The following is a 23,600-nucleotide window of genomic DNA, read 5'->3' as shown; positions in this document are numbered from 1 at the left end:
AAAATAACAGTGCCTAACGGGACTCTTACCCGTGTCCAGCATGCAGGACACGCGTCCATAGCATAACGATTGCAACAAATGGGTCAAGATGCCAAATAAAGGACTAGACCGGCCCGTAGCCGCAAACAGGCCATTTTTCATATAATCTGGACTGGGCCGACCAATTGGGTAATGAGAGGAACTCTAAGAAGCCCAGTATCATCCTTCTCGACCCTGTTCAGCAGTTGCAGTCTGTTACTCCGGGCGCTATCCATTTCAGCGAAGCTTGCAAGCTTCAAACACTCGAGCAAGAAAACGAACCATTGCTAAAGAAAGGCTCGGAAATACCAAGATCAATAAGAGCTTCGTTTTCGATTTTCAATCGAATAATTTAGGGTTTCGGGAGAGCTCCAATGGCCACTCACAGTTTGTCATTCTTTTCGATCCCGTCTCCTTCACAGTCTTGCAAACGACCCACTTCTGAGAACTCTCCAGCTCCCAACCTGAAATCTCTACCTTGCTCTTTCCTCGGGCCGGAACTCTCGATTCGTGTTTCGAATTGGAACGTTCCCACTTCGAAACGACGCAGTTGCACTGTTGCAACAGTCGAGTTCGATCTTCCGTCTACGTAGGCTTCATTGTTCGCTTACGCGTTTGGTTAATCAATAGTGCGAGAGGTTCTGCCGTTCTGTTTATGACTCCTGATTTGTTTGGTTTTGCAGGAATGTCGAAGAAGCTCCTTCTGGGAAACAACCAAAGTGGGTCTATTTAGTATGTTGCATTTCCGTTTAGTAATTACAGTTTTAGGTTTGTGCGTTATGAATTCCACTTAGAGCTTTAATTTGTTGTTTAGATGGTCAGCCAGGGCGATAAAGGCTTTCGTAATGGCCGAATTAGAAGCTAGAAAGCTCAGGTACACCACCACTGGCACTGAAGCTTTGCTCATGGGTATCTTGGTTGAAGGTTAATGTTCACTTATCCCATCACGATTGCTGCATTTTGGTTTCCATACTAAATAAATGCATTTATTGAGCATTGTTATGAGTTTGTTTGGGCTTAGCTAGTTCAAATTGCCTAATACATGTTTTCATAATGTAGTTCCAAATTCATGGATGTCTTGATATTAGTTAGCATCTTGTATATTTCATTTGGATGATTCTTTAAATATGCAGAGAAACATTGGTTTTACAGGAACCAGTTTGGCTGCTAAGGCTTTGAGGGAAAGTGGCGTCACACTATTCAAGGTGCGAGACGAAACTGTGAAGCTACTTGGTCAGTCTGATATATACATTTTCAGTCCTGAGTATCCTCCTTTGACGAAACCTGCTCGGGAGGCTCTTGAATGGGCAGTTGATGAAAAACTGAAATCAGGTATACTCTCCATATGCATATGCTTGGATATATTAAAGCCTGGTGACTTGCTGTTTACACTTCAATTTCAATGCGTAGATTATTTTGAATTTGTTCAGTATGTTTTTGTTGGAGCTTGTCATGGTTTCTTCAATTCTATATAAACATATATTTTTTCATGACTTATCAAAATTAGCTTAAAAAGAAGAAGAGTACTTTATACTGTCTACAGTTAAAACAATACAAGTAAGTACTCTATTTGTAGATGCAAATATTCTCTTAAACATTAGGAGCTCTGCGGAATTTCTGACTCTTCTGCATGTCTTAAAGTTAAGCTATATGAGAGTTAAAGAACTATTTTGGTACTAGATTGGATGATACATGCATAATTATAGATGTGATTGCATGGCATTTGGTAAGTTCTGCTTGCAAAGCTACTTCAAAGCTATCACTTTGATTGGTTAGTATTATTTTTGTTGTTATTGCAAATCTTTCTTTCTCAGTTGGTCAGTTGGTTTTGGCAGAAAGGACACACTATACTAACATATTAAGGACCATGTAGTCAGTGTAGCTTGTGGGTTACAAGGACAATTATTCACTTATTCAGAATTACCCTTCTATCATTAATTGACCTTGGTTCTTTATGTTGTGGCAGTGAAATATTTGCCTAAAATATCAATTTAGTCAATTTTGTCATATCTTATTTTTTGGTCAATTTTAGTTTTTGTTTTTAATATTTTGGTCACTTTGATCATTTTGTTATAACAATCCATTCAAATAACCCATTTTTTTACATGATCCTTCAATGTAATTATTTTAACATATAACATGGACATATAAAAAAATAAAAAATAAATAAAAATTTCAGCTCTGCAAGCTGCGAAAAATGACGTTTGCAGATAAGTATGAGAGCTGAAAATTTTGTACTTTTAAATTTTTTTTTTTTTTTATAAATGTTTAAAGGTGGTGGGTTAAAGTGATAACATGGAATGGTCAAATAAAAAACTAGTAATGAAATGTTCCAATTGACCTAAATATTGAAAATATTATGTGAAATTGACAGTAAAACATAGAGGCAAAATTGGTATTTTTGCCTGAAATATTTCCACACTAAATGTGCAACTACTGGAATTGTTAAGCCATGATTCAAGATACTGAATGTTTTGCCTGAATTGAAATATATCCATGACACAGTCTTTGTGAAGTATTCCCATCACTTGGCTAGCCTGACAAATGGTTTACTGGTTCTCATGTGACATGCAGGCGAGGATGGAGAATTGACTGTATCCCATTTGCTTCTTGGTATTTGGGCACAAGAGGTATCAGCAGGGCATATAGTAATGGCCACACTTGGTTTTACCGATGAGAAGGCCAAGGAGCTAGCAAAAACTGTAAGTTCGATGGTTGAGACTTGAGAGTTGGCTTGTGGGATGCAATGATTTTACTGTTATCTTGCTTGATGCCCTATTGTTGTGTTATGCAGATTGATAAGGACATCATATTAAGCTTCAAATAGCCACTTCTGACGGTTTAAGCAATTGACAGTTTGATTGTTGTCTGGAGGATCACTGAAGTGCTGTTGAAACTGAGACTGTGTTAGCCTAGTGTTTTGCTGCAGACTGCAGTAATTTGTTTCTCTTACAACAAACATTTTGTTCTGTTTTTGTTCATAAATGTGAAGAATTGCTTTGCCACTACTTTATGATCTCATTTCTATTACTTAAATGCCTAAATCCTTTGAAGCCTTGTTACCTAAGGGGCTCTTTGGGTGAGTTCCCTATGATCCTAACTAATTGACTGATTCAAATAAAAAAGATCAATAAATAATTAGGGATTAGACTTTAAATGTCTGAATCCTGATAATAATAATGATTAATGAATGTCTATGATTTCTGCATTGTACAATTATACTCCGGTCTCCACTCAAGGAAATTCAACTAGCTCAATACCACAATTAATTGATACTTAGCACTATCACTATAGGCTGATCATAGTTGTTTGACCACTATAAATCAATTAAGTAGCTCTAAATTTTTACTATGGTCTAATTGATGTTATTGCATGCAAATAAAACATTCAAATCTTACCCAAAGAAAAAGAGAAGGTCATAGGATTGAACTCCGGTGATAATATATTGATTTTTTGAGGCTCCAACAAATAAAGAAAAAGAGTATAGAAAGAATACTATAGTGTAAAAGAGTCGAGTCAATAATACTAAAAAAAATAAAAAAATTTCCGATTCTCCATGGAAAAAAAAAAAAGAGGAAATTTTAATTTTGGTCCTATGACTATAGGGGTCTTGTTAATTTCCGTCACCGACTTTCAAAAGTGTCAATTTAGTACCTTGACTATGCAAATTTTTTTTTTCCAATTTTGGTCACTCCTGCCAAATTGCCGGTCAAATTTCGCCTGAAAAATATTAATGGTTAAAAAATTGAGGGTATTTTAGTCTTTTTGCATGTCTTTTTTGTCCTCCCATTTCTTCGCCGGAATTGTGGAAATTCGTTGGAGAAGATGGTGATCCGATCCAAGTTCGCAAACAGTTGTGCGAGCACTTCTTTTCGCATTCCTTAAGGTTCATGGTGGTGTTGTACCATGTTTTCATCGAATCCGACATTTTAATGCCAGAAAGTGTCCTAAACCCATCTTCTTCTCCAAAACCCACCGGATTGTTCCCGACGCAACCGTCGGACCAGTCCGCCTCGTTCCACTGCTTCGCGAACTTAGGTCGGAACCCTTTCAGATTCAACGAATTTCCACAAATCCGGCGAAAAAATGGGGAGGAAAAAAAAAGACATGCAAAAAGATTAAAATACCCTCAAATTTTTAATCATTAATATTTTTTCAGCAAAACTTGGGCGACAATTTGATTGGAGTGACCAAAATTAAAAAAATTACATATTCAAGATACTAAATTGACACTTTTAAAAGTCGAAGACTGAAATTAACAAGACCCCTATAATGATAGGACTAAATTTGAAATTTCCTAAAAAAGCATAAAATTACAACTATGACCTCGTTGATTGTTTGTGCAAAATTACATTTGGCCGTTCTGAAAATTTCTTCCCAAAACAGCTCAGCTTTCGTCCCGCCAAAGGGTTTAAGCAAATTTTCTGCAAAACCCTCGGTTTCAATTCCAGGGATCCGGAGCTCGAATTGACAAAATATATCGAAAATGAGCTTCGCCGCGTATCGAATGATGCATTTGCCAACCGGCATAGAGAACTGCGCCTCCGGCTTCATCACGCACTCGGCCGCCGGTTTCAGCCCCCAAGTTCAGACGGAGGACCTTGATTCCGACTGGCCAGCTGCCAAGCCGCTTGGTCCAGTTCCAAACCTCGTCGTGAGCTCTGCTAATGTCCTAGAAATTTATGTTGTTAGGTTTCAGCAGGTCAGTTCCAGAGACTCTAAGCAGCAGCTGGAAGCTAAGCGCGGCGGTGTAATGGCCGGCATTGCCGGTGCTTCGCTGGAGCTTGTCTGCCACTACAAGTATGCATTTTGTCAAATTCTTGTTGCATACGGATTGGTGAATGGTCAGAATTTGAGGGTTTTTTTTGGCTGTGTTATGTAGGTTACACGGGAATATTTACTCGATGGGGGTGTTATCCGCCGGGGGAGTTGATGGTGGGAAGAGAAGGGACTCCATAATTTTGGCATTTGAGGATGCAAAGTTTACCGTGCTCGAATTTGATGATTCCATACAAGGTCTTAGGATCAGGTGAGTGAATCTAAGTGGTCTTCCTGATTTCTGTGTCCACAGACAACTGGCAAGCTACAGCCCGCAGTATTTCTTCCCCCAAAAGGTTGAATCCCCAACCCAAGGGCCCTACACCCCGGCCCGAAACAGCATTTGGGAGGATGTGAATCACAGTGATCATAGGGCAAAAAATCTGGCCACTTTGGGCATAATCCCCACACTGCCAGAGTTTCGAACCTTGTCCCATACTGAACCAGGAAGCTAAGCCTGGCGCCCCCTATATTTCTTATGTTCTTGTAGAGATAGCGCTTGCAGAGTCATTGTACCTTCTTTTAGCAGAATATAGTTTACAAATGCATGGTAACCCTCTTTCTTATGTTTGTTTCTAGCTCAATGCACTGTTTTGAAGGTCCAGATTGGCTTCATTTAAGAAGAGGTAAAGAATCATTCGAAAGAGGTCCACTTGTTAAGGTTGATCCCCAGGGAAAGTGTGCTGGAGCCTTGGTTTTTGAGCAACAGATGATAATACTCAAAGCTGCTGAGGTTTACACTTCTAGCATTAGCTTTGGTTGCTTCTCTTCTTCTTCTTCTTCTTCTTCTTCTTAATTGTGACTGGTACATTCTGTAATCAGGCCAGCTCTGCTTTAGTTGGTGAAGACAATGCTATCAATGCAGGAGGTACACTTTCTGCTCGGATTGAGTCATCACATATCATCAATCTACGAGATCTTGATGTGAAACATGTGAAAGATTTTACATTTGTACATGGTGAGTATGCTAAAGCTACACTCATTTTGTTTACAGCATGAATAACTTATTATAGCAATGTCTGTGTTAGTATTATTACCACTCATCATGGTGAGTATATTCTTCTTTCTCTTATTCTCTTATTCTCTATCTATCCTAATGTGAAAATGTAATGATACTTTTATCCCTGCACCCTCCTACCTAATAGTAAAAGAAAATGGTAAAATAGGCTTTAATCATAGTGCTTCCAATCATTTTTCTTTCTAACCTTTGTTCTTAATCTCTAATATTTAAACCCACATGCTAATCCTAACCATGAAATGAATAGATTATTGGTATTATTTTATGATGTAAAATGCATTATAAATGGTTTTAGACAATTTTTTTTTTTTTTTTTAATAATTTTGTTTTTATCTTCTCTTTGATTCAAACGGAGAAGTCATTATGATATTGAGAAGTATTTAAGATATATTTTGCAATCAACTGCTGTTTGCACCAGTTAATCAACTGCATAAGACAAAAATTTGAATTGTTAAATGTAGCACATTCTTTTCATCATTTGGTTTCTTTTTAAGAATATTCTTTAAACCATGAAATTTTTGTATGTACTCTATCTTTGGGTGGAAAAATGTGTGTCATGCTATTGGAAAATTGGAAAATGAGAGAAACCTTCCCTATTTGTTGAGGCACTTTGAATGACTTGCACTTTTGGAGGTTTGAAATTTGTCTTTCTACAGGGTATATTGAACCTGTCATGGTTATCCTTCACGAACGGGAGCTTACTTGGGCTGGGCGTGTCTCATGGAAAAATCATACTTGTATGATTTCAGCATTCAGTATAAGTACAACACTGAAGCAGTCTCCATTGATATGGTCACATGCTGTAAGTTGCAGTTTCATATGAAATTTCAGTGAAGTAATAGGAAGACAGAGTTTGATGTTTGGGTTGGCACTTGATAGTAGAATAAGATTGTACTGGTGATTGTTATTTTCATTCATGTAATCTGGACCAAGAAAGTTGATCAAATTTTGCATTGTTTATTTCAATTTCCTCTAAATGCTTTAGTTCTCAAACCAAAGATTTAAAACTTTGCTCCAGAAGTAGGATTTTTCAAGTTTTAACTAATTCTTGTAGGCATACTGCAAAATTTTCTAGTTAAGAATGCAATCTTTGAAGTAACGTTAATTTTATTTGATGTATACATCCTTTAGTAAATGTGATTCATTTAAAATCTTCTTTGTTTCCAGAGTTATCCTCATGATGCATATAAGCTTCTTGCAGTGCCATCTCCTGTTGCTGGAGTTCTTGTACTTGGAGCAAACACTATTCATTATTATAGTCAGGTTGGCTACTTTATTGGAAGATCTTTGGCTCTTTGCTATTTATTTATTTATATTTTTCATTCTGATCATTGATATGCTTTGCTCTTGCTGCATCATGTAATTTCTGTTTATGACTTTATGGTATTTGAACCTTTTCGCTTTTCAGTCAGCTTCATGTGCATTGGCTCTAAACAGTTTTGCTCTCTCTGTTGATAGGTGAGGGTTTGGTATCCTCCTTCAATTTGTCTCTCTTCCAATATATTTTCCTCACAACTTAATATCTTCTAAGAATTTGATGAACTCTATTTCAGTTCCACTTATATTTTGCATGCTCATAAATTATTACACTGTATACAGTACCATGGTTAGGTACATAGACATTTCTCTATCTTACATAGCGAATTGGAAATTAATTTGTGCCTTTGACATTATTAACAAACTGCTTATTATGTATGCACTTTGTTTGGACTATTTCCAGTCCAGAAACTTCAAGAACTTCTTTCAGTGTGGAGCTTGATGCTGCTAATGCCACTTGGTTGGCAAATGATGTTGTGATGCTGTCAACAAAGACAGGGGAACTGCTTTTGTTAACGCTTGTACATGATGGAAGGTAGATTCTTTTAATATCATGCTTCTGGAGTTCTAATAATCCACCTTTTAAGGTTATTTATTTATTTATAATTTTAGTTTTACTTCGGAGTAAAACTATTACTCCATATCCCCCCACCAAAAAAAAAGAAGCATGAATCAGGTGCATTGAAAGCTTTCAAGAGCACTGTGATTAGAGAACACAATGCCCTTGTAAATCTGTAAAAATCATCTATAAAGTTTTTCTTTACACCAAAAAAATAAAGGATTCAAAGCTCTACTTAATATCCCCCCTTTCCTTTATCCTGTAAGGAACACAATGCAATGGGGAATTGTATCTCACATGGGATGCTCTCTGAAGTAAAGTTCTTTGTGAACTTCCACATTATCAAGTCAATTCCACTTATCTATACCTGTTGTCTTGGTTTCTTAGAGGTTTTCAGTCTGCATGTGAATGCTTTGGGCCACTTTCTGTTTGTTCATATCTATATTATTGTTGTTGTCAACATATATCTGTCTTTGAAAATGAACCTATGCAACTTTACTCTTATGTGAGGTTTTGATCTTCTTTTTCTTTTGATGGATAATGAGTATAAACTGATGAATAGCCAGAAAGGGGTTGCTAATCTTAAATATTGTTCTGGATTATGGCAACAGAATGAAAGCCCAACCAGTCTAGTTTATGTAGGCTTCTTAGTCTGAAGAAATTAAAAAATATAAGCCGTTTGCAACATTTGCATGTTAATGTCCTTAAACTGTTTGTGCATCATATTCACTTCTCAGCTCTTAATCTACGTAGGAGGAGATGTTCTGCCTTATGGCATTGTATATTAACTTTATATATATATATATATATGTATATATATATATTTATTTTATTTTATTTTATTTTTTTTTTATTTTGCAGAATTGTGCAGAGGCTTGATCTTTCAAAGTCAAGAGCTTCAGTGCTTACATCAGTTAGGCACCTCAAAGTCTTTATGCTACATGCTAGCTTGTAATTTCTTAGGATATAGACATTGGTATCTTTATTTCCTCTTCTTTTGGGCATTAAACTTGTCCGTGGCTGTTTTGTAGGGAATTACAACTGTTGGGACCTCATTATTCTTTTTGGGGAGTCGATTGGGAGATAGTCTGCTTGTGCAATTTACTAGTGGTCTAGGAGCACCTGTGTTGCCTTCTGGGGTGAAAGATGAGGTTTGTGCTTTGCTCTCTTGGAGGGCATTTATATTTGCTTCTACCTTAGTATTGAACTCTTAATATATCTGTTGGCTCTTCCACACTCCATTCTGCTTTCCAACATCCTTCTTAATTGTACCATTCTACATGGTTAATTAGTGATAAATATCCGCTGTACTCCTTTTTTTTCCCTCCATTTTAGTTAGAGTTATATATAAGCAAATTGTTAATTTTGTTAAAAGCATGTTGGCACAGAATTCATTCTATTATTAGGCAAGGCCAAAGTATTTTTATACTCTCTCGTTTGGGATACACACACAACAATTATGTGCCTATCAATAGTTTGTGTAAGAGAAGTATTTTATTTTTTACTTGTATGCTTGTAGCTCTGGCTCCAAAATGAAGAGTTGGATGAGTGGATGATCATACCATTTATGATTTCCTTGATATTTTACAATAAAATACAAATTTCATGTTAATGTATAACAACCAACACTGGAATTTCAATTCCGATTCTGTTCCTCATTTTGTCCCAATCCTTGTTGTCTCATTCTGTTCCTTGTGATTTTATTCCATAATACACTTCTACCAATCCCATATTTAGAATTTTTGTTTAGTAGTGTGGTTCTGTTCTTTCTTCCTCATGCTTCTGTGTACTGCTAAGTCCTATCATCAAAGTTTGCTACTATATGATTTCACCTTTGTAGGTTGGAGATATTGAAAATGATGCCCCTGCTGTGAAGAGGCTCAGGAGGTCTTCATCTGATGCTTTGCAAGATATGCTCAATGGAGAAGAACTGTCATTGTATGGTACATCACCAAATAATGCACAGTCAGCACAGGTAAGTTCTACATTTTAAAGGCTGCAGGTCAGGTCTTTATTATTTTTGATATATTTCATGTACCCTTATTGAAAAAATTGTGAAATAGCAGGAAATAGTTATTTATATACTGAACTCTTGTTTGTTAAATGAATAATTGCATTAATGACAATATGATTATATGACATAGAAACACTTCTGCTTATGGGATGCTCCTGCTCTATGTAATGCATAATGTTCTGTGCCATTCCTTACAATATTAAGTTCTTCATGATGGATGCAGAAGACCTTCTCATTTGCAGTGAGGGATTCTTTGATCAATATTGGCCCTCTGAAAGATTTTTCTTATGGTTTGAGAATAAATGCTGATCCAAATGCCACAGGAATTGCTAAACAAAGTAACTATGAACTGGTAAGTTCTGCAAACCATACTTTCTTCATCTTAAACTAGTTTAGAATGGGGATTTTAGCTTGATAATACTATTAACTGGTAAGTGCTGCAAGTCATACTTTGACTATCTTAAACCAAGTTGAGAATGGGGATTTTAAACTTGATAATATTGTTTTTCATTTGTTATAAGTTCTTGTGAGTGCTTTGCTAAACTTTGCCTTTCCACTGCCTTTCTTTTGATCACATCTTCAGCGACGTTTTGATGCTACATAGTTTTTACATATTTTAAAATTTTTTGGGGGGTCATATATATATGTGTGTGTGTGTGTGTGTGTGTGTGTGTAGGGACAGGTTAATGTGAGAATAAGCCGACCTATAAAAAGTGCAAATTAATCTCATCCGTCCATCTAGTATGATCAAGGGCTGAAAATTAAGGGAAAAATGCAGTGACTTTCCGTAATTATTGTGGTGCATTTGGAATCGCTTGATAGTGCATTCGCGGTTAGCTGACAGTGTAGCCAGGATCTATAATAGTGCACTCAAGTGTGTGAACTATTAATTATTCGCGATGCACTATCAAGCATTTCCCAATGCACCATAATAATTATGGAAATGTCACTCCATTTTCCCCCTTTTTCCTTATTTTCCAATTGATCAACCCAGATGGATGGATGCGATTAATCCACACTCTTTACAGAGGGGGGCTTGTTCTCATATTGATCCAGCCCATATATATATATATATATATATATATATATATATATATACACACACACACACACACACACACACATACATACATACATACATACATACTTTATACTTATCAGTAATTTATTTGGAATATTCTCAGGTGTGTTGTTCAGGTCATGGGAAGAATGGTGCTCTTTGTGTGCTCCAACGATCAATTCGCCCAGAAGTCATGACTCAAGTGTGCATCAAATTCTTCCCATTTCTTTTCTACATGAAAATTTCTGATTTTTTTTCCTGCACAATGTGATTGCAAAGTTGTTATGCTTTTCCTTGTGGCCTGTCGTTTTTCCATTTCCTACCATGGTTTTTCTTTTTCTTGTGTCATAAAAATGTCTTATCTCTTTTTATTTTTTGTAAGTAAAAAAAATGCCTTATCTCTTCTATGCTCATATTCTTTTGCACACTTTTCTTTAAACCATGAACTTTGTTTTGTTTGGTTCGGAAAGATTTTGTTGGAAATATCCAGAGGGGGTGCACATATTATAAGATTCCATTATGCTTTGTACTCACCTTAAGTATTATGCCGCCCCACCCACCCACCCACCCAAAAAAAAAACACACACATACAAGGAAACAAATAATCTGCTGATCATGTAGCAAGTAAATGTGAGTTATTTCACATCTTGCTTCCCCTTGATTTCCTCTCCCCTGTTAGGTATGTCCTTTGATTGTTTTCTGAATTTAAGCTTTAATGAGTTCATTTATCATTTGAAATTGTGAAATATGTGATTTATGAATACATGTTTAGTCAATATGCTTATATCTTTTAGATTTGTTTGTTGAGATTCTAAGTCGTAGTTTTTTTTTTTTTTTTTTTTTTTGAAGGAATCATTGCCTGGTTGCAAGGGAATTTGGACTGTTTATCACAAGAGCACACGCAGTAACCTTATTGATTCTTCCAAAGTTGCAGATGATGATGATGAGTATCATGCATATTTGGTTATTAGTTTGGAGTCTCGCACTATGGTAATCTTTTGACATCAACTTTATCATATTTTGTTTTAGAGGATATATTCAAAACAAAATACTAGTCACTCCACATTAAAGTGTACATTTTGATTAAGCAAATGACATGTGAAGCATAAAAGTAGCTGCTATCTAATTCCTTCCATATTTTTGTACCTTGAGATAGTCCCGCCTTATAAGTCATTTATCATTTTGTTTTCCATGAATTGGGTCTAATGGTATCTTAACAATTAAACGATACATTACTTGTGGGATTTTGCTTTACCTTTCCCATTAGGAAAGTCTCCAATAATGAACAGTATTCTTCATAATAAATGTTAGGAGCTCTCTTTGTTTCTGTATGATGAGAGATGCATGCTTAAGTTTTGTACTTCCATTTTTTGGTACATGATTTATGATTCAATGACTTAGGCTTGATGCAATTATGCATGTAGTTTTGCTAATCTTGCCCCCTGTGGATCTTGACCTCTGTTTTTAATATGTTGTGGCATGATTTTCTCTTCTATTCGGCAGGTTCTGCAAACTGCCAATAATTTGGAGGAGGTCACAGAAAATGTAGACTATTATGTTCAGGGAGCCACTCTTGCTGTTGGAAATTTATTTGGGAGGTGAGTTTTTTTAGTTTCTTACATCTCATTATTTTCATTTCATTAATAATGTAGACATATTTATGCAAAATTATTACTCTTTTATTATTTTTGGGAGGTGTATGTATGGTCTTTGCCCTCTGGTCTAGGAGGTTCAACTTGAGCCACCTGAGTCAAGGGTCATTGGCAGAAATTGAATACTTATATAGCTTCAACTCTTTAGCTTGATGCCATAGCTGCAGTCATGTAGTTGTATTTCTTCATTTGGTTACTGAATGTTCCAACAGTGAAGTCACTGTAATCTCTTGAGACTTTAGCATACAAGTGCATCACATCATAATTTCTTGTAGGCGCCGTGTTATACAAGTGTTTGGTCATGGTGCTCGGATTCTTGATGGATCTTTTATGACTCAAGAGCTGAGCTTCAAGGCCTCAAACATGGACTCTGCTTCAGGTTCTGAGGGCATTGCAGTATGTTCTGTTTCAATTGCTGATCCTTATGTGTTGCTACGCATGACAGATGGAAGTATTCAGCTTCTTGTCGGTGGTATGTCAACACATCTTGACCTTTCTTCTATTCTTTGAACTTGACATTCCAAGGAAATTTATTTTTGTATTTAGTTGATTTCACTCTGTTTTTCATTGTGCATCCCTTGCTAAGCAATACGTTTATTATTATTGTTGAATTTGGAAGATGGAATGGCCTGGCGGGTGGAGAATAACACCACCCGCCAGTTAAGCGGAAGCAAGAATGAAGAATCAGGAATGAGAGAATGTATATGAAACTGAAAGGTTACAATATATTCTATATTCTGTGTTTCTAATACAGAAACACAGTATATATATACAAACACATAACTGTAAGTAACTGTTCATAACTGACACCTATTCATAAACAGACACAACCCTATAGATAAACCTAACTATTTAGTTTTCAACAATTATTATTATTTAAATGTTTAAAAGGATGAGTCTTATTCCATATTTTCTTTGCAATGCAAGATTATGTCATTTGAAGGTTTGTATGCATACGCTTTTGAAGAAAAAAAAATAACACCACTTGCTAAGCTTAGGTGATATCATTTACTACTTCCATAGAGGAGGAGAGTAGGGGACCAAGATCAGCTAATTTCACATCATTTTTCAACCTTAAAGCCCATTGATATGATTTTCTAAATTCTGCTGCAAAGATACACCTGTATTGACTCTGAATTAGTACTATTGATTCCAAATTAATACTTGCAGCTAAGCCAGTTTTAAGTCTAGATTAGTTGTATATACAAAGTCATTGTATAAGCCATAAGGTTGAAACCATGACAAGCAAGAAGAATTGATTTTGTAAATCCCCTTTAAGAAAGTTCTCTTATCTGCATTATGGAGAGTGAGTTAATTCATTAGTATTGCAGAAGACTGATTACATTATTTTGTATATTTTTGACAAATTTTTTTTCTCTTTACAGAGTTTGATCTTTATTTCTTGAAATTGTCCCTTGATTCAGATCTCTTTAATATGTTTATGCCTTTTTTTTTTTTTTTTTTCCATCAATAAGGATACTGATATGAAGTTTTCTTATAGACCGTTCTACATGCACTGTTTCTACCACAATTCCAGCAATTTTTGGAAGCTCAAAGAAGTTAATTTCTTCTTGTACACTCTATAGTGATGAAGGTCCTGAGCCATGGCTCCGCAAAACTAGTACTGATGCTTGGCTTTCTACTGGCATTGGGGAGACAATCGATGGTGCTGATGGTATAGCTCATGATCAGGGAGATGTCTACTGCGTTGTTAGTTATGAAGATGGTAATCTTGAAATACTTGATGTGCCAAATTTTACTTGTGTTTTCTCTGTGGATAAGTTTGTGTCTGGGAGGAGCTACCTTGTTGACACCTTAATCCAAGATCCATCTCATGAATCTCGTCAAACAAGTTCTGAAGATGTTACTGGTGGAAAAAAGGAAAATATCCAGAACATCAAGGTAGTTGAGTTGGCCATGCAGAGGTGGGCAGGGCAACATAGCCGCCCTTTTCTTTTTGGAATTTTGTCTGATGGGACAATTCTCTGCTACCATGCATATATTTTTGAAGGTTCAGAAAATTATTCTAAAGACATTTCTTCACAGAGTTCTATTAATCCTAATAGTGTAAATGCTTCTAGGCTTAGAAATTTAAGATTTGTACGAGTCCCACTTGAAAATTATACAAGAGAGGAGATATCATCTGGAAACCCAGTACAACGTTTAAACATTTTTAAGAATGTTGGTGGTCTTCAAGGATTGTTCCTTGCTGGGTCTAGGCCAGCTTGGTTTGTGTTGTTTCGTGAACGGCTCCGAATGCATCCCCAGGTAATTTTTGGCTCTGCTCTATATTTTCCCCACAAATTTAAATGTGTCTTTTATTGTTTCTCTAGTATTGAAATTTAAATGTAGAAGACAAAGTGACACAAATTAAGAATGCAATCTTTTGAGATAGGCATATATATAGATGTTAGCCTGGATGGCATTGGATTACTTTTCTTTTCTTGAACATACTATTTCATCTAGTCTGGATTGCTTACCTCATCAATGATTTGATGAGTTATGCAACTTTCTCAACTTGTTTTTTTTTTTTTTTTTTTTTTTTTTTTTTTTCTGGTGGAATCTGCCTTTATGTTATTCAGAGGCTAAATTTTACCAGCAGCCATTTTTACTGTCATTAATCATTTTTCTTTCTTTGCAGCTTTGTGATGGACCTATTGTTGGCTTTACTGTTCTTCACAATGTTAGCTGTAATCATGGGCTTATATACATAACTGCACAGGTAAAATCGCGCTCTTTTATGTGCTACATTTCTTTGGTTCATGACACTCATATTGGCTAATATTTTGTGATTTTCTAATTCAAGGGTGCTCTAAAAATTTGCCAACTTCCATCTCTATTATCCTATGACAACTATTGGCCAGTTCAGAAGGTATGTATTGGTCTTCTTTTATTTTCACATTGCACTTGCTCCCCTTATACAACTGCTACCTACCTTATGCCCTATGATTTTGCTGATCTATACTAGTCCCTTGGGTTTATCATATATACTTGGATCCTGGTGATTTCTCAAGAATTACGAAAATTCTTGTATGCATGGTTGGCAATTTGGCATTTCAGTAGTTTAATGTGCTTTTGAATCAGCTGTATACTATATCAGGAATGTTATGTGTCATTCCCAAATTCAAAGGGATGCTTAGATACTTTTAGTTGAACTTATAATTCACTTGAAACTATTTAGCTATAGACTTGATGTCAACTTCTTCCTATAAATTCTGATTCATTTTCCTTTTCCCCCTTTTCTTGGGTGGGGGTGTTCATTTTGGCCAGATTCCATTGAAGGGGACTCCACATCAAGTCACTTATTATGCTGACAAGAATTTATATCCGCTAATAGTTTCAGTTCCGGTGAGTTTATGAGTATTTTTCTTACCCTTTGCTGCAGTGTATATATTGTACTCAGCAACTTTATACAGGCACAAATTCAAGATGTAAACCATGACTTGTTGAGCAATTGATGATATGAATTTCCTGAAGTCTGTGACAGCCTAATACTTCTCTTTTTTGTTTTGTTTTACTTCCAACAGGTTCTCAAGCCCCTTAATCAAGTCATTTCATCTCTAACTGATCAAGATGTTGGTCTGCAAACCGATCCTGAAAATTTAAATTATGAAGGAACTTATCATATTGAAGAGTTTGAGATTCGTATTATGGAACCTGAAAAATCTGGTGGGCCATGGCAAACAAGGGCAACCATTCCTATGCAAAGCTCTGAAAATGCTCTGACTGTGCGAGTGGTTACACTACTTGTAAGTTCTTGCACTTTTTATATCTATTAGGTGTTTGTTACTCTCTCTTCCCATTAATTATCACTTCTGGTTTCTTAACGGTCATGAATTCTTTCTTTGACCAAATTTTTAGAGAATATTTCTTTAAAATTTTGAGGCTTCAATTCTTGCATAAAGTAGTGTCTTTTATTTTGTTCCTTAATATATATGCAATAGTGCTTATTCAAATTTTCAGTGTATAAAACAAGGCTGAAATCTAGTTATATTACCTACTAGTAATTTGTAAAGGTGACAACTTTTGGGAGTGTTGAAGGATTTGAAGAAGAAAATGTTGTGTTGTTATTTACACTCCCTTAACAAGTAAATACACAGACTACAATATATATAGGCAGTAAAGAGAATACTAACAGACACAAGAAATAATAAAAGCATAATAATGAAAATAATGAAGGCACATAATGAATCTCAACAGGGAGTATCTGGCATATCTGTATATGGGGGTCCCATGTCTTATATGACAATGATGAGCTAATTTGCTATAATAACTCGTTATTAAATTGTCCTTCAATGCTTCCAGAATACCACTACTAGAGAAAATGAAACACTTTTGGCAGTTGGGACTGCTTATGTGCAAGGGGAGGATGTTGCTGCAAGGGGTCGTGTGTTGTTATTTAATGTTGACAGGACTAATGACAATTCTCGGACTCCGGTATCTTCTTTATCATTTGTATTTCTTTTTAAAAAAAAAAAATTATGTCTTCATTTGTCTTCCCAAAACAAATTATTTTTATTCATGTGTATGTTCTCAGGTCTTGGAAGTCTTTTCCAAGGAGTTCAAGGGTGCTATTTCTGCTCTAGCTTCACTTCAAGGTCATTTGTTGATAGCATCGGGCCCTAAAATTATCTTACACAAATGGACGGGTTCTGAACTAATCGTCATTGCATTCTATGACGTTCCCCCTCTTCATGTTGTGAGCTTGAATATTGTAAGTCAATTTTATAATCTTCAACATGATTGTGTGAAAATGCATTGCACTCTTTCTTTTTCATTCTGTGTGACTTGAAGCACAGGATTCTTGTCAGTTGCCTTGCAAAAAATTCGAAGTTACATACTCATGTTATTTTGCTTTTCCATTTCCAGTTAGTTGGAAGTGTCTGCTGTAGTTTTAATCTAATAATTAATAATATTGAAAAAAGTCCCCTTTAGCGTTGACAAATTACATGTTTATTGCGATAAGGAACATTGTGCAGTTGAGAGGTTTGCACCATATCTAGTTTTTTAATGTTCCAGGATGTTTTAATCTAATAATTAATAATATTGAAAAAAGTCCCCTTTAGCGTTGACAAATTACATGTTTATTGCGATAAGGAACATTGTGCAGTTGAGAGGTTTGCACCATATCTAGTTTTTTAATGTTCCAGGATGTTTTAATCTAATAATTAATAATATTGAAAAAAGTCCCCTTTAGCGTTGACAAATTACATGTTTATTGCGATAAGGAACATTGTGCAGTTGAGAGGTTTGCACCATATCTAGTTTTTTAATGTTCCAGGATGACTATCAGCTTTATTCTACATCTTGCCTTCTTGTTTAAGTTTTGTAAGATGCCTATTTAATGCTTGTTTTGATGGTATATTACTACAATGTTATAGGTTAAGAATTTCATCCTTCTTGGAGACATTCACAAAAGCATATACTTCCTCAGTTGGAAGGAGCAGGGATCTCAACTTAATTTATTGGCAAAGGATTTTAGCTCACTTGATTGCTTAGCAACAGAGTTTTTGATTGATGGAAGCACTCTCAGTCTTGTAGTTTCAGATGATCAAATGAATGTTCAGGTTTGCGCCCAACTTCTTTTTGTTGAAATTCTAGATTCTGACTATGCAAAAGAATTGATTGCTGGTCACTTGTTCAGAGTTGCACAAAAGTGAAACCTTTTTTTTTTTTTTTTTTGTCTATCAACTAAAAGTTCTCTTTGATTCAGTCCACTGCAATTTGGGATGATTTAGGCTCTGATGTTTTCACACTTGACTCAAATGCAGATATTCTATTATGCTCCAAAGATGTCAGAAAGTTGGAAAGGACAGAAGCTGCTGTCTAGGGCAGAGTTCCACGTTGGTGCTCGTATCTCCAAGTTCTTGCGATTACAGTTGCTTCCAAATTCTCCTGATCGAACCAGTGCTGCTCCAGTCTCCGATAAAACAAACCGCTTTGCTTTATTATTTGGTACATTGGATGGTGGCCTTGGATGTATAGCACCTTTGGATGAACTCACTTTTCGCAGGCTTCAGTCGTTGCAGAAAAAGCTAGTAGATGCTGTTCCCCATGTAGCAGGACTAAACCCAAAATCTTTTCGACAATTTCATTCTAATGGAAAGGCTCATCGGCCTGGCCCTGAAAACATTGTAGACGGCGAATTGCTTTTCCAGTGAGTGATTTCTAACCTTTTAAGAATGAACAAAAACGTGCTCTGTAATACTTTGTATGAGTGCATAAAAAAATACTCCGTATTACATATTCAACACTGTGACAGTTAAATAACTGTCTGAATTTTGATTTTCCTGGTTATGCAGTTACGAGATGCTCAACTTGGAGGAACAGCTAGAGATCGCCCACCAGATTGGAACTACAAGGAACCAGATAATGTCTAATCTTAATGACTTGACAATTGGCACAAGCTTCTTGTAGTCATTTCCTGATATTCGCTTTTCAGAAATGCGCAATGCTCTCAACTAATTTTGCAGCTGTACATTTTGATCAGGAAAAGTCACTCTCTTTTATACTTGCTTCAAGCCTGTTTCGTTGCCTCGACTCACCTGTATCCTTAAATAGAAAATCATCGGCACTGTAATTGTAATTGTAATTGTAAATGTTGTACTCTGCTCTCCTAGATGTTGGTGTTGTTGAACATTCCAATTTGATGTCTTCCATTGTACTAGGAAACTGGTAGAGGAATCTAAGCTTTATTTTTAGCATTTAACAGGATCATATGCATAATTTTTTTTTTTTTTTTAAATGATTTTAATTACTGTTAGTTTTTGTCATATTTTTAGTTGATTCGGTTGATCATCCTAGAGTCTTGTTCCAATGCTAGTGTAGGTTTGAATCTCATTGAAATCTGAGGTCATTAGGAGATCTTGACTGATCAGAAGATCCCTTGTACTCAAAGTGTACAGATAGGGATGAGAATTTGAGGATAGACGTGATGACTCGTAAAACCTAATGTATTAAAAAAAATAAATTAAAATACCATGGCTCAAACCAAAAGTAGAAGTGGACGTGCGAAGTTGAGAGCCACCAGTAGAGGGGAAGAGATATAATCCAGACACAAAGCGTGGTTGCCACACGTTCATCACACCGGCTACCCTTCTTCTATACATAACGTACGTACATCTGCAGTGCTCACTCTTTTGAGTTTGAGTAAAGAAAAATGGCGAGCATTGGCAACTGTGTTTTTTGGGGATTTGTTCGGGCGGCAACACCCTCTACGGCGACGAAGCCTCAGCGGCGGAACGTGGCGGTGAGAGCGGAATCCATAAACCCAGACATCAGAAAGACGGAAGACAAAGTGGTGGACTCCGTGGTGGTCACCGAACTCGCTAAGCCTCTCACTGCTTACTGCAGGTTGGTTCTTCAATTCCGATCCTAGCTTTCAAGTCCCATGTTCAATGTTCTTGGATGAAGCTTGTAGGTGTTTGATAGATTTACAATTGAAACTAACGAGGTGATCGAGGAGTGTGTGGGTGCAGGTGTTGGAGGTCTGGGACATTCCCATTGTGCGATGGAGGCCATGTGAAGCACAATAAAGCCACCGGAGATAACGTTGGACCGCTGCTGTTGAAGAAACAGTAAACGCTTTTGATCTGATCTGATCTGATGGCATCACTTCTCCAGTACGTCTTTTGAATCATTTCATGAGGAATAACGACTCCTCCTCCTCCTCCTCCTCAATGTCATGTTAAATTTTACTTCTTGTGGATTCAATCTAATCAGGTTTCTCATTATTATTACTTTGAGACTAATACAGATATCTCTCCTTTGCCTGCTATTTGCTTTGATTCAACCAAAGTTTTGGAGAATATCTATCGTATCAATCGCATTTCTAAACTCTCTCTCACTTGGATAATAATCTTTTTATCTTATTTGTTTTATGATGGAATCAATTTTTAATTGAAATAATGTCACATACTATTCACACTCTACTATCATTATATAACTTCATATTATCATAACTTAATAATATGTTGATGGATCTAAATGTAGTTTACTCATTAATTGAGTAATAACCTTAAATACGAGAAACTTGATCTCATAATAATGAAAGCGAGTTATCTCCTCTCATAGTTGATATCCAATTGTATTATTCCGTGCAGAATATCATAAACTTAAGGTGCTATATAATGTATATAAAGTTTGGTTGGCTAACAACTTCTAGTTATTTAGTCTAACCAAAATACTTAATGGAGGCGTACCCGGGTTGGACTTCTAATTGGAAGGTTGTGAGCTCAAGCCTCAATAGAGGCGTTATTGGTTCTTTGTGTTTCAGTAGGTTGAGAAAGTATATGAATAGATACTACATTGTAATAGAGCCAGTAGCATTCAAAAAAAAAAAAAAAAACTACTTAATAAGCATAGTCAACTCGATATCATTGAGCAAATATCGCTCCTATATAATAGCCAACAAATCGATTCATTTCTTTTACTTTTTTTTTTTGAGTGACAATGAAAATCCAAGGCTACTACTAATAGGTAATATACCTCGCTTTACTTGGATCACATTTGGTAATCGATCACGAAGTTTATACCGATTGGATCTGGCTGGAATAAACATAATTTGATCGAGCATCGACCGGTAAAAGATAGGGAATGTTGTAATTATGGCGGGGAAGAGTGAATTAAACATTCGACAGACCTGCCATAACTTTAATCCGATCAGAAAGTGTTATCACATCATAATCACATGGAGTGTCAGCCTCATAATGACACTTTGCCATAATAAAACCATCGCAGAATTCACCTCTAACATGTGGTAAGTATGCCAAGAGCCAAATATGTGTTCCAAATCTCTCTATCTATAAAGCGCATTAAATGCACTTGAAATGTGACTTTCGAAAATTTTAAACCATAATAGTTCAAGCTCAGAATGGTCCGACTAAACACAGTCGTTATATCGTGGACCGCGGTGTATGTGCACCGTGGTCAAAACGGCGTCGTACTTAAAGAAACGGCGCGCCGTTAGTGTTAGCAGAGCGAGCGTTTTTTTGTATGTTAATTACCAACTGACACTACAGTGTATCTAAATCGACACTGCCTCACGTATTATTTTTATATTATCAAATGAAACTGCAGTTATATCAAAATGATACTGTAGCTGTGGTGAAATGAAACTACAGTGTATATAAATTGAAACTGAATAACATTTCACATATTTGAGTGTATATTGTACAATGAAGCTGTAATTATATCAAAATGATCATGTAGTTGTGTTTTAATAAAACTATAGTGTATATAAAATAAAATTAAATATCATCTTCACATATTTGAGTCTATAAATATCGAATGAAACTGTAGTTGTGTTGAACTGAAACTGCAGTGTATACAAAATAAAACTGAATAATAGAGTTACTTTTTGCGAAAGGGTGCGGAACAGCGCAAAACGGATACAATTTCTTTTTATTAAACAAAACGACGTCGTTTTGATGCGCGGTATGCACGATATAATTTGCCGACTAAACATGGCTTGTTAATCTTAAACCCATATGTTAAATCTAAATAATTTGGTACGAACTATTTAATCATATATTCGTATCAATTATCTAAGGGGGTGTATTCAATCATGACTTTTGTAGAATTTTAAAGATTTTTATGAACTTTAAAAGTTTAGAGGTATTCAATTTAAACTTGTAGAGAGTCTTTAAAAGTTAGACGGTATTCAATCAAGATTTTTAAAGAGTCTTTAAAAGTCGTGTAGCATTCGATTAAGACTAAAGAGTCTTTAAAAGTTATGTGGTATTTAAAAAGTTATAAACTTTTGTAAACTTTTTAATTTTAAGACTTTTATAGACTTTTCCTTCTCAAATATACATAGTTGAAATCCAACCATCAACCCCAAGATTTCAAAATTTGCTTACTAACAACTTTGAATGTTTTCTCTCTCTATTTAAACTCTATTTTTTCTCCCTATTTAAACTTTATAAATCTATCTAAATTTAATAAAATTATTTTTTTCTTCGTTATCCTATATTTTCCTCATACCTAAACTCTACCATTTCTTCTCTCTCTCCTGAACTTTACAATCTTTCTCTAAAAATTCGAAATAATATTATTTTTACTTCATTATTGTTTGTTTATATTGATTTTTATTTTTTCTATGAATTTTTCATCTCTAACTTTCACTAATTCTCCCTAAATACATGAATAAAGTAAATTTTTCATCGTCAAATTTTAGTATATGTTTCATAATATTCATATAAATACTATATATTTTGATTTTGATTGTTTCTTATGTTTATATTCGTAACATATATATTTTTCCTTTTTTAAATAACAGGTTACTACGAATAGCGAACTACTGTTTGCAACAACAATTTAGGGTTGCAAACAGTAGCATCTTGTTGTTGTTCGCAGTCTCAAATTGCTATTGCAAATAATAGTTCTTTGCGTGATGCCTAGCAATATATGAAGTATAATTTTTATATATATTATTAATATTAGACTTTTTATTTTTTTTTTATTTTATGGAACTTGTAATTATATTTTTAAATATTTTATTTGATCAATTCTTTTATTATAAATTTTATTGTTCAATATTGTTATGAATTTCTAATGAAATAGATTTTTTTTTTGTTGATGTTTATTAATAATATATATAAGTAATTAGCATATATGTCTCAACTTACTATGGATTAAAATAATAATGTTAAGAATGTTGTTGTGAGTGAAGAACTATATAATAAGAAGAATTTTATGATATATTATAAATGTTTTGTAAGAAAATTATAAATGATAATAATCAAAATTATTGAAAGTTTGTAAGGATATATTCAATTTATAATTTCAATGACTTTTGTAGACTTTTTAAAATAAAAAGTTATAAAAGTCTATGAATGTTTTTATATAGACTTTTATAGAGTCTTATAAAGTTTTAAAAAGTTTTGAGCGACTATATGAAAGTCAATCAAAATTTATTAAAATATATCATTTTAAAAGTCTTTAAAACTCTACAAAAGTCATGATTGAATACACCCCCTTAAGAATGTGTATCGGAAAAATGGTGAGAAAAATTAAATTTGTAACTTTATGTTATAAATTTTTATTTTTTTATTGACGGCAGCCAACTAGCCAAGAATCCGTTTCTTTTTAACGCACCGCTTAGGCGCTTAAAATAGTCGGGCGAGATGGATAAAAGAAATGGG

General features: G+C 35.1%; 3 protein-coding genes across 4 annotated transcripts; all 3 read left to right on the top strand.

Annotated features, from left to right (window-relative positions):
* The first annotated feature begins 218 nt into the window (after positions 1-218).
* On the top strand, positions 219-3,048 carry LOC109193779 (ATP-dependent Clp protease ATP-binding subunit CLPT1, chloroplastic-like). Its single transcript, XM_019344588.1, has 6 exons — positions 219-607; positions 702-737; positions 833-942; positions 1,171-1,350; positions 2,593-2,720; positions 2,813-3,048. The coding sequence occupies exons 1-6, from the start codon at positions 393-395 to the stop codon at positions 2,843-2,845; spliced, it is 702 nt and encodes a 233-aa protein (XP_019200133.1). The 5' UTR covers positions 219-392; the 3' UTR covers positions 2,846-3,048.
* A 1,316-nt stretch (positions 3,049-4,364) lies between these two features.
* On the top strand, positions 4,365-19,165 carry LOC109146500 (cleavage and polyadenylation specificity factor subunit 1). Of its 2 annotated transcripts, none has more exons than XM_019294157.1 (26): positions 4,365-4,818; positions 4,901-5,047; positions 5,416-5,569; positions 5,659-5,794; positions 6,511-6,656; positions 7,022-7,117; positions 7,263-7,312; positions 7,575-7,706; positions 8,592-8,643; positions 8,762-8,881; positions 9,571-9,705; positions 9,971-10,096; positions 10,929-11,006; positions 11,654-11,794; positions 12,308-12,402; positions 12,732-12,928; positions 13,958-14,724; positions 15,098-15,178; positions 15,263-15,328; positions 15,727-15,804; positions 15,984-16,205; positions 16,762-16,893; positions 16,994-17,170; positions 17,838-18,023; positions 18,228-18,613; positions 18,759-19,165. In XM_019294157.1, the coding sequence occupies exons 1-26, from the start codon at positions 4,505-4,507 to the stop codon at positions 18,871-18,873; spliced, it is 4,329 nt and encodes a 1,442-aa protein (XP_019149702.1). In that variant the 5' UTR covers positions 4,365-4,504; the 3' UTR covers positions 18,874-19,165. The 2 variants fall into 2 exon arrangements, with proteins under 2 accessions (XP_019149702.1, XP_019149701.1); XM_019294156.1 differs by having other exon boundaries at positions 9,968-10,096.
* A 336-nt stretch (positions 19,166-19,501) lies between these two features.
* On the top strand, positions 19,502-20,292 carry LOC109146502 (CDGSH iron-sulfur domain-containing protein NEET). The gene is made up of 2 exons (XM_019294158.1): positions 19,502-19,809; positions 19,935-20,292. Exons 1-2 carry the CDS (start codon positions 19,616-19,618, stop codon positions 20,035-20,037), a joined length of 297 nt encoding a protein of 98 aa, XP_019149703.1. The 5' UTR covers positions 19,502-19,615; the 3' UTR covers positions 20,038-20,292.
* The last annotated feature ends 3,308 nt before the right edge of the window (positions 20,293-23,600 follow it).

The sequence above is a fragment of the Ipomoea nil genome, unplaced genomic scaffold (assembly GCF_001879475.1).
Source record: "Ipomoea nil cultivar Tokyo-kokei standard unplaced genomic scaffold, Asagao_1.1 scaffold1932, whole genome shotgun sequence".
Taxonomy (NCBI): Eukaryota; Viridiplantae; Streptophyta; class Magnoliopsida; order Solanales; family Convolvulaceae; genus Ipomoea; species Ipomoea nil.
This window is presented reverse-complemented; position numbering and strand designations above follow the sequence as displayed.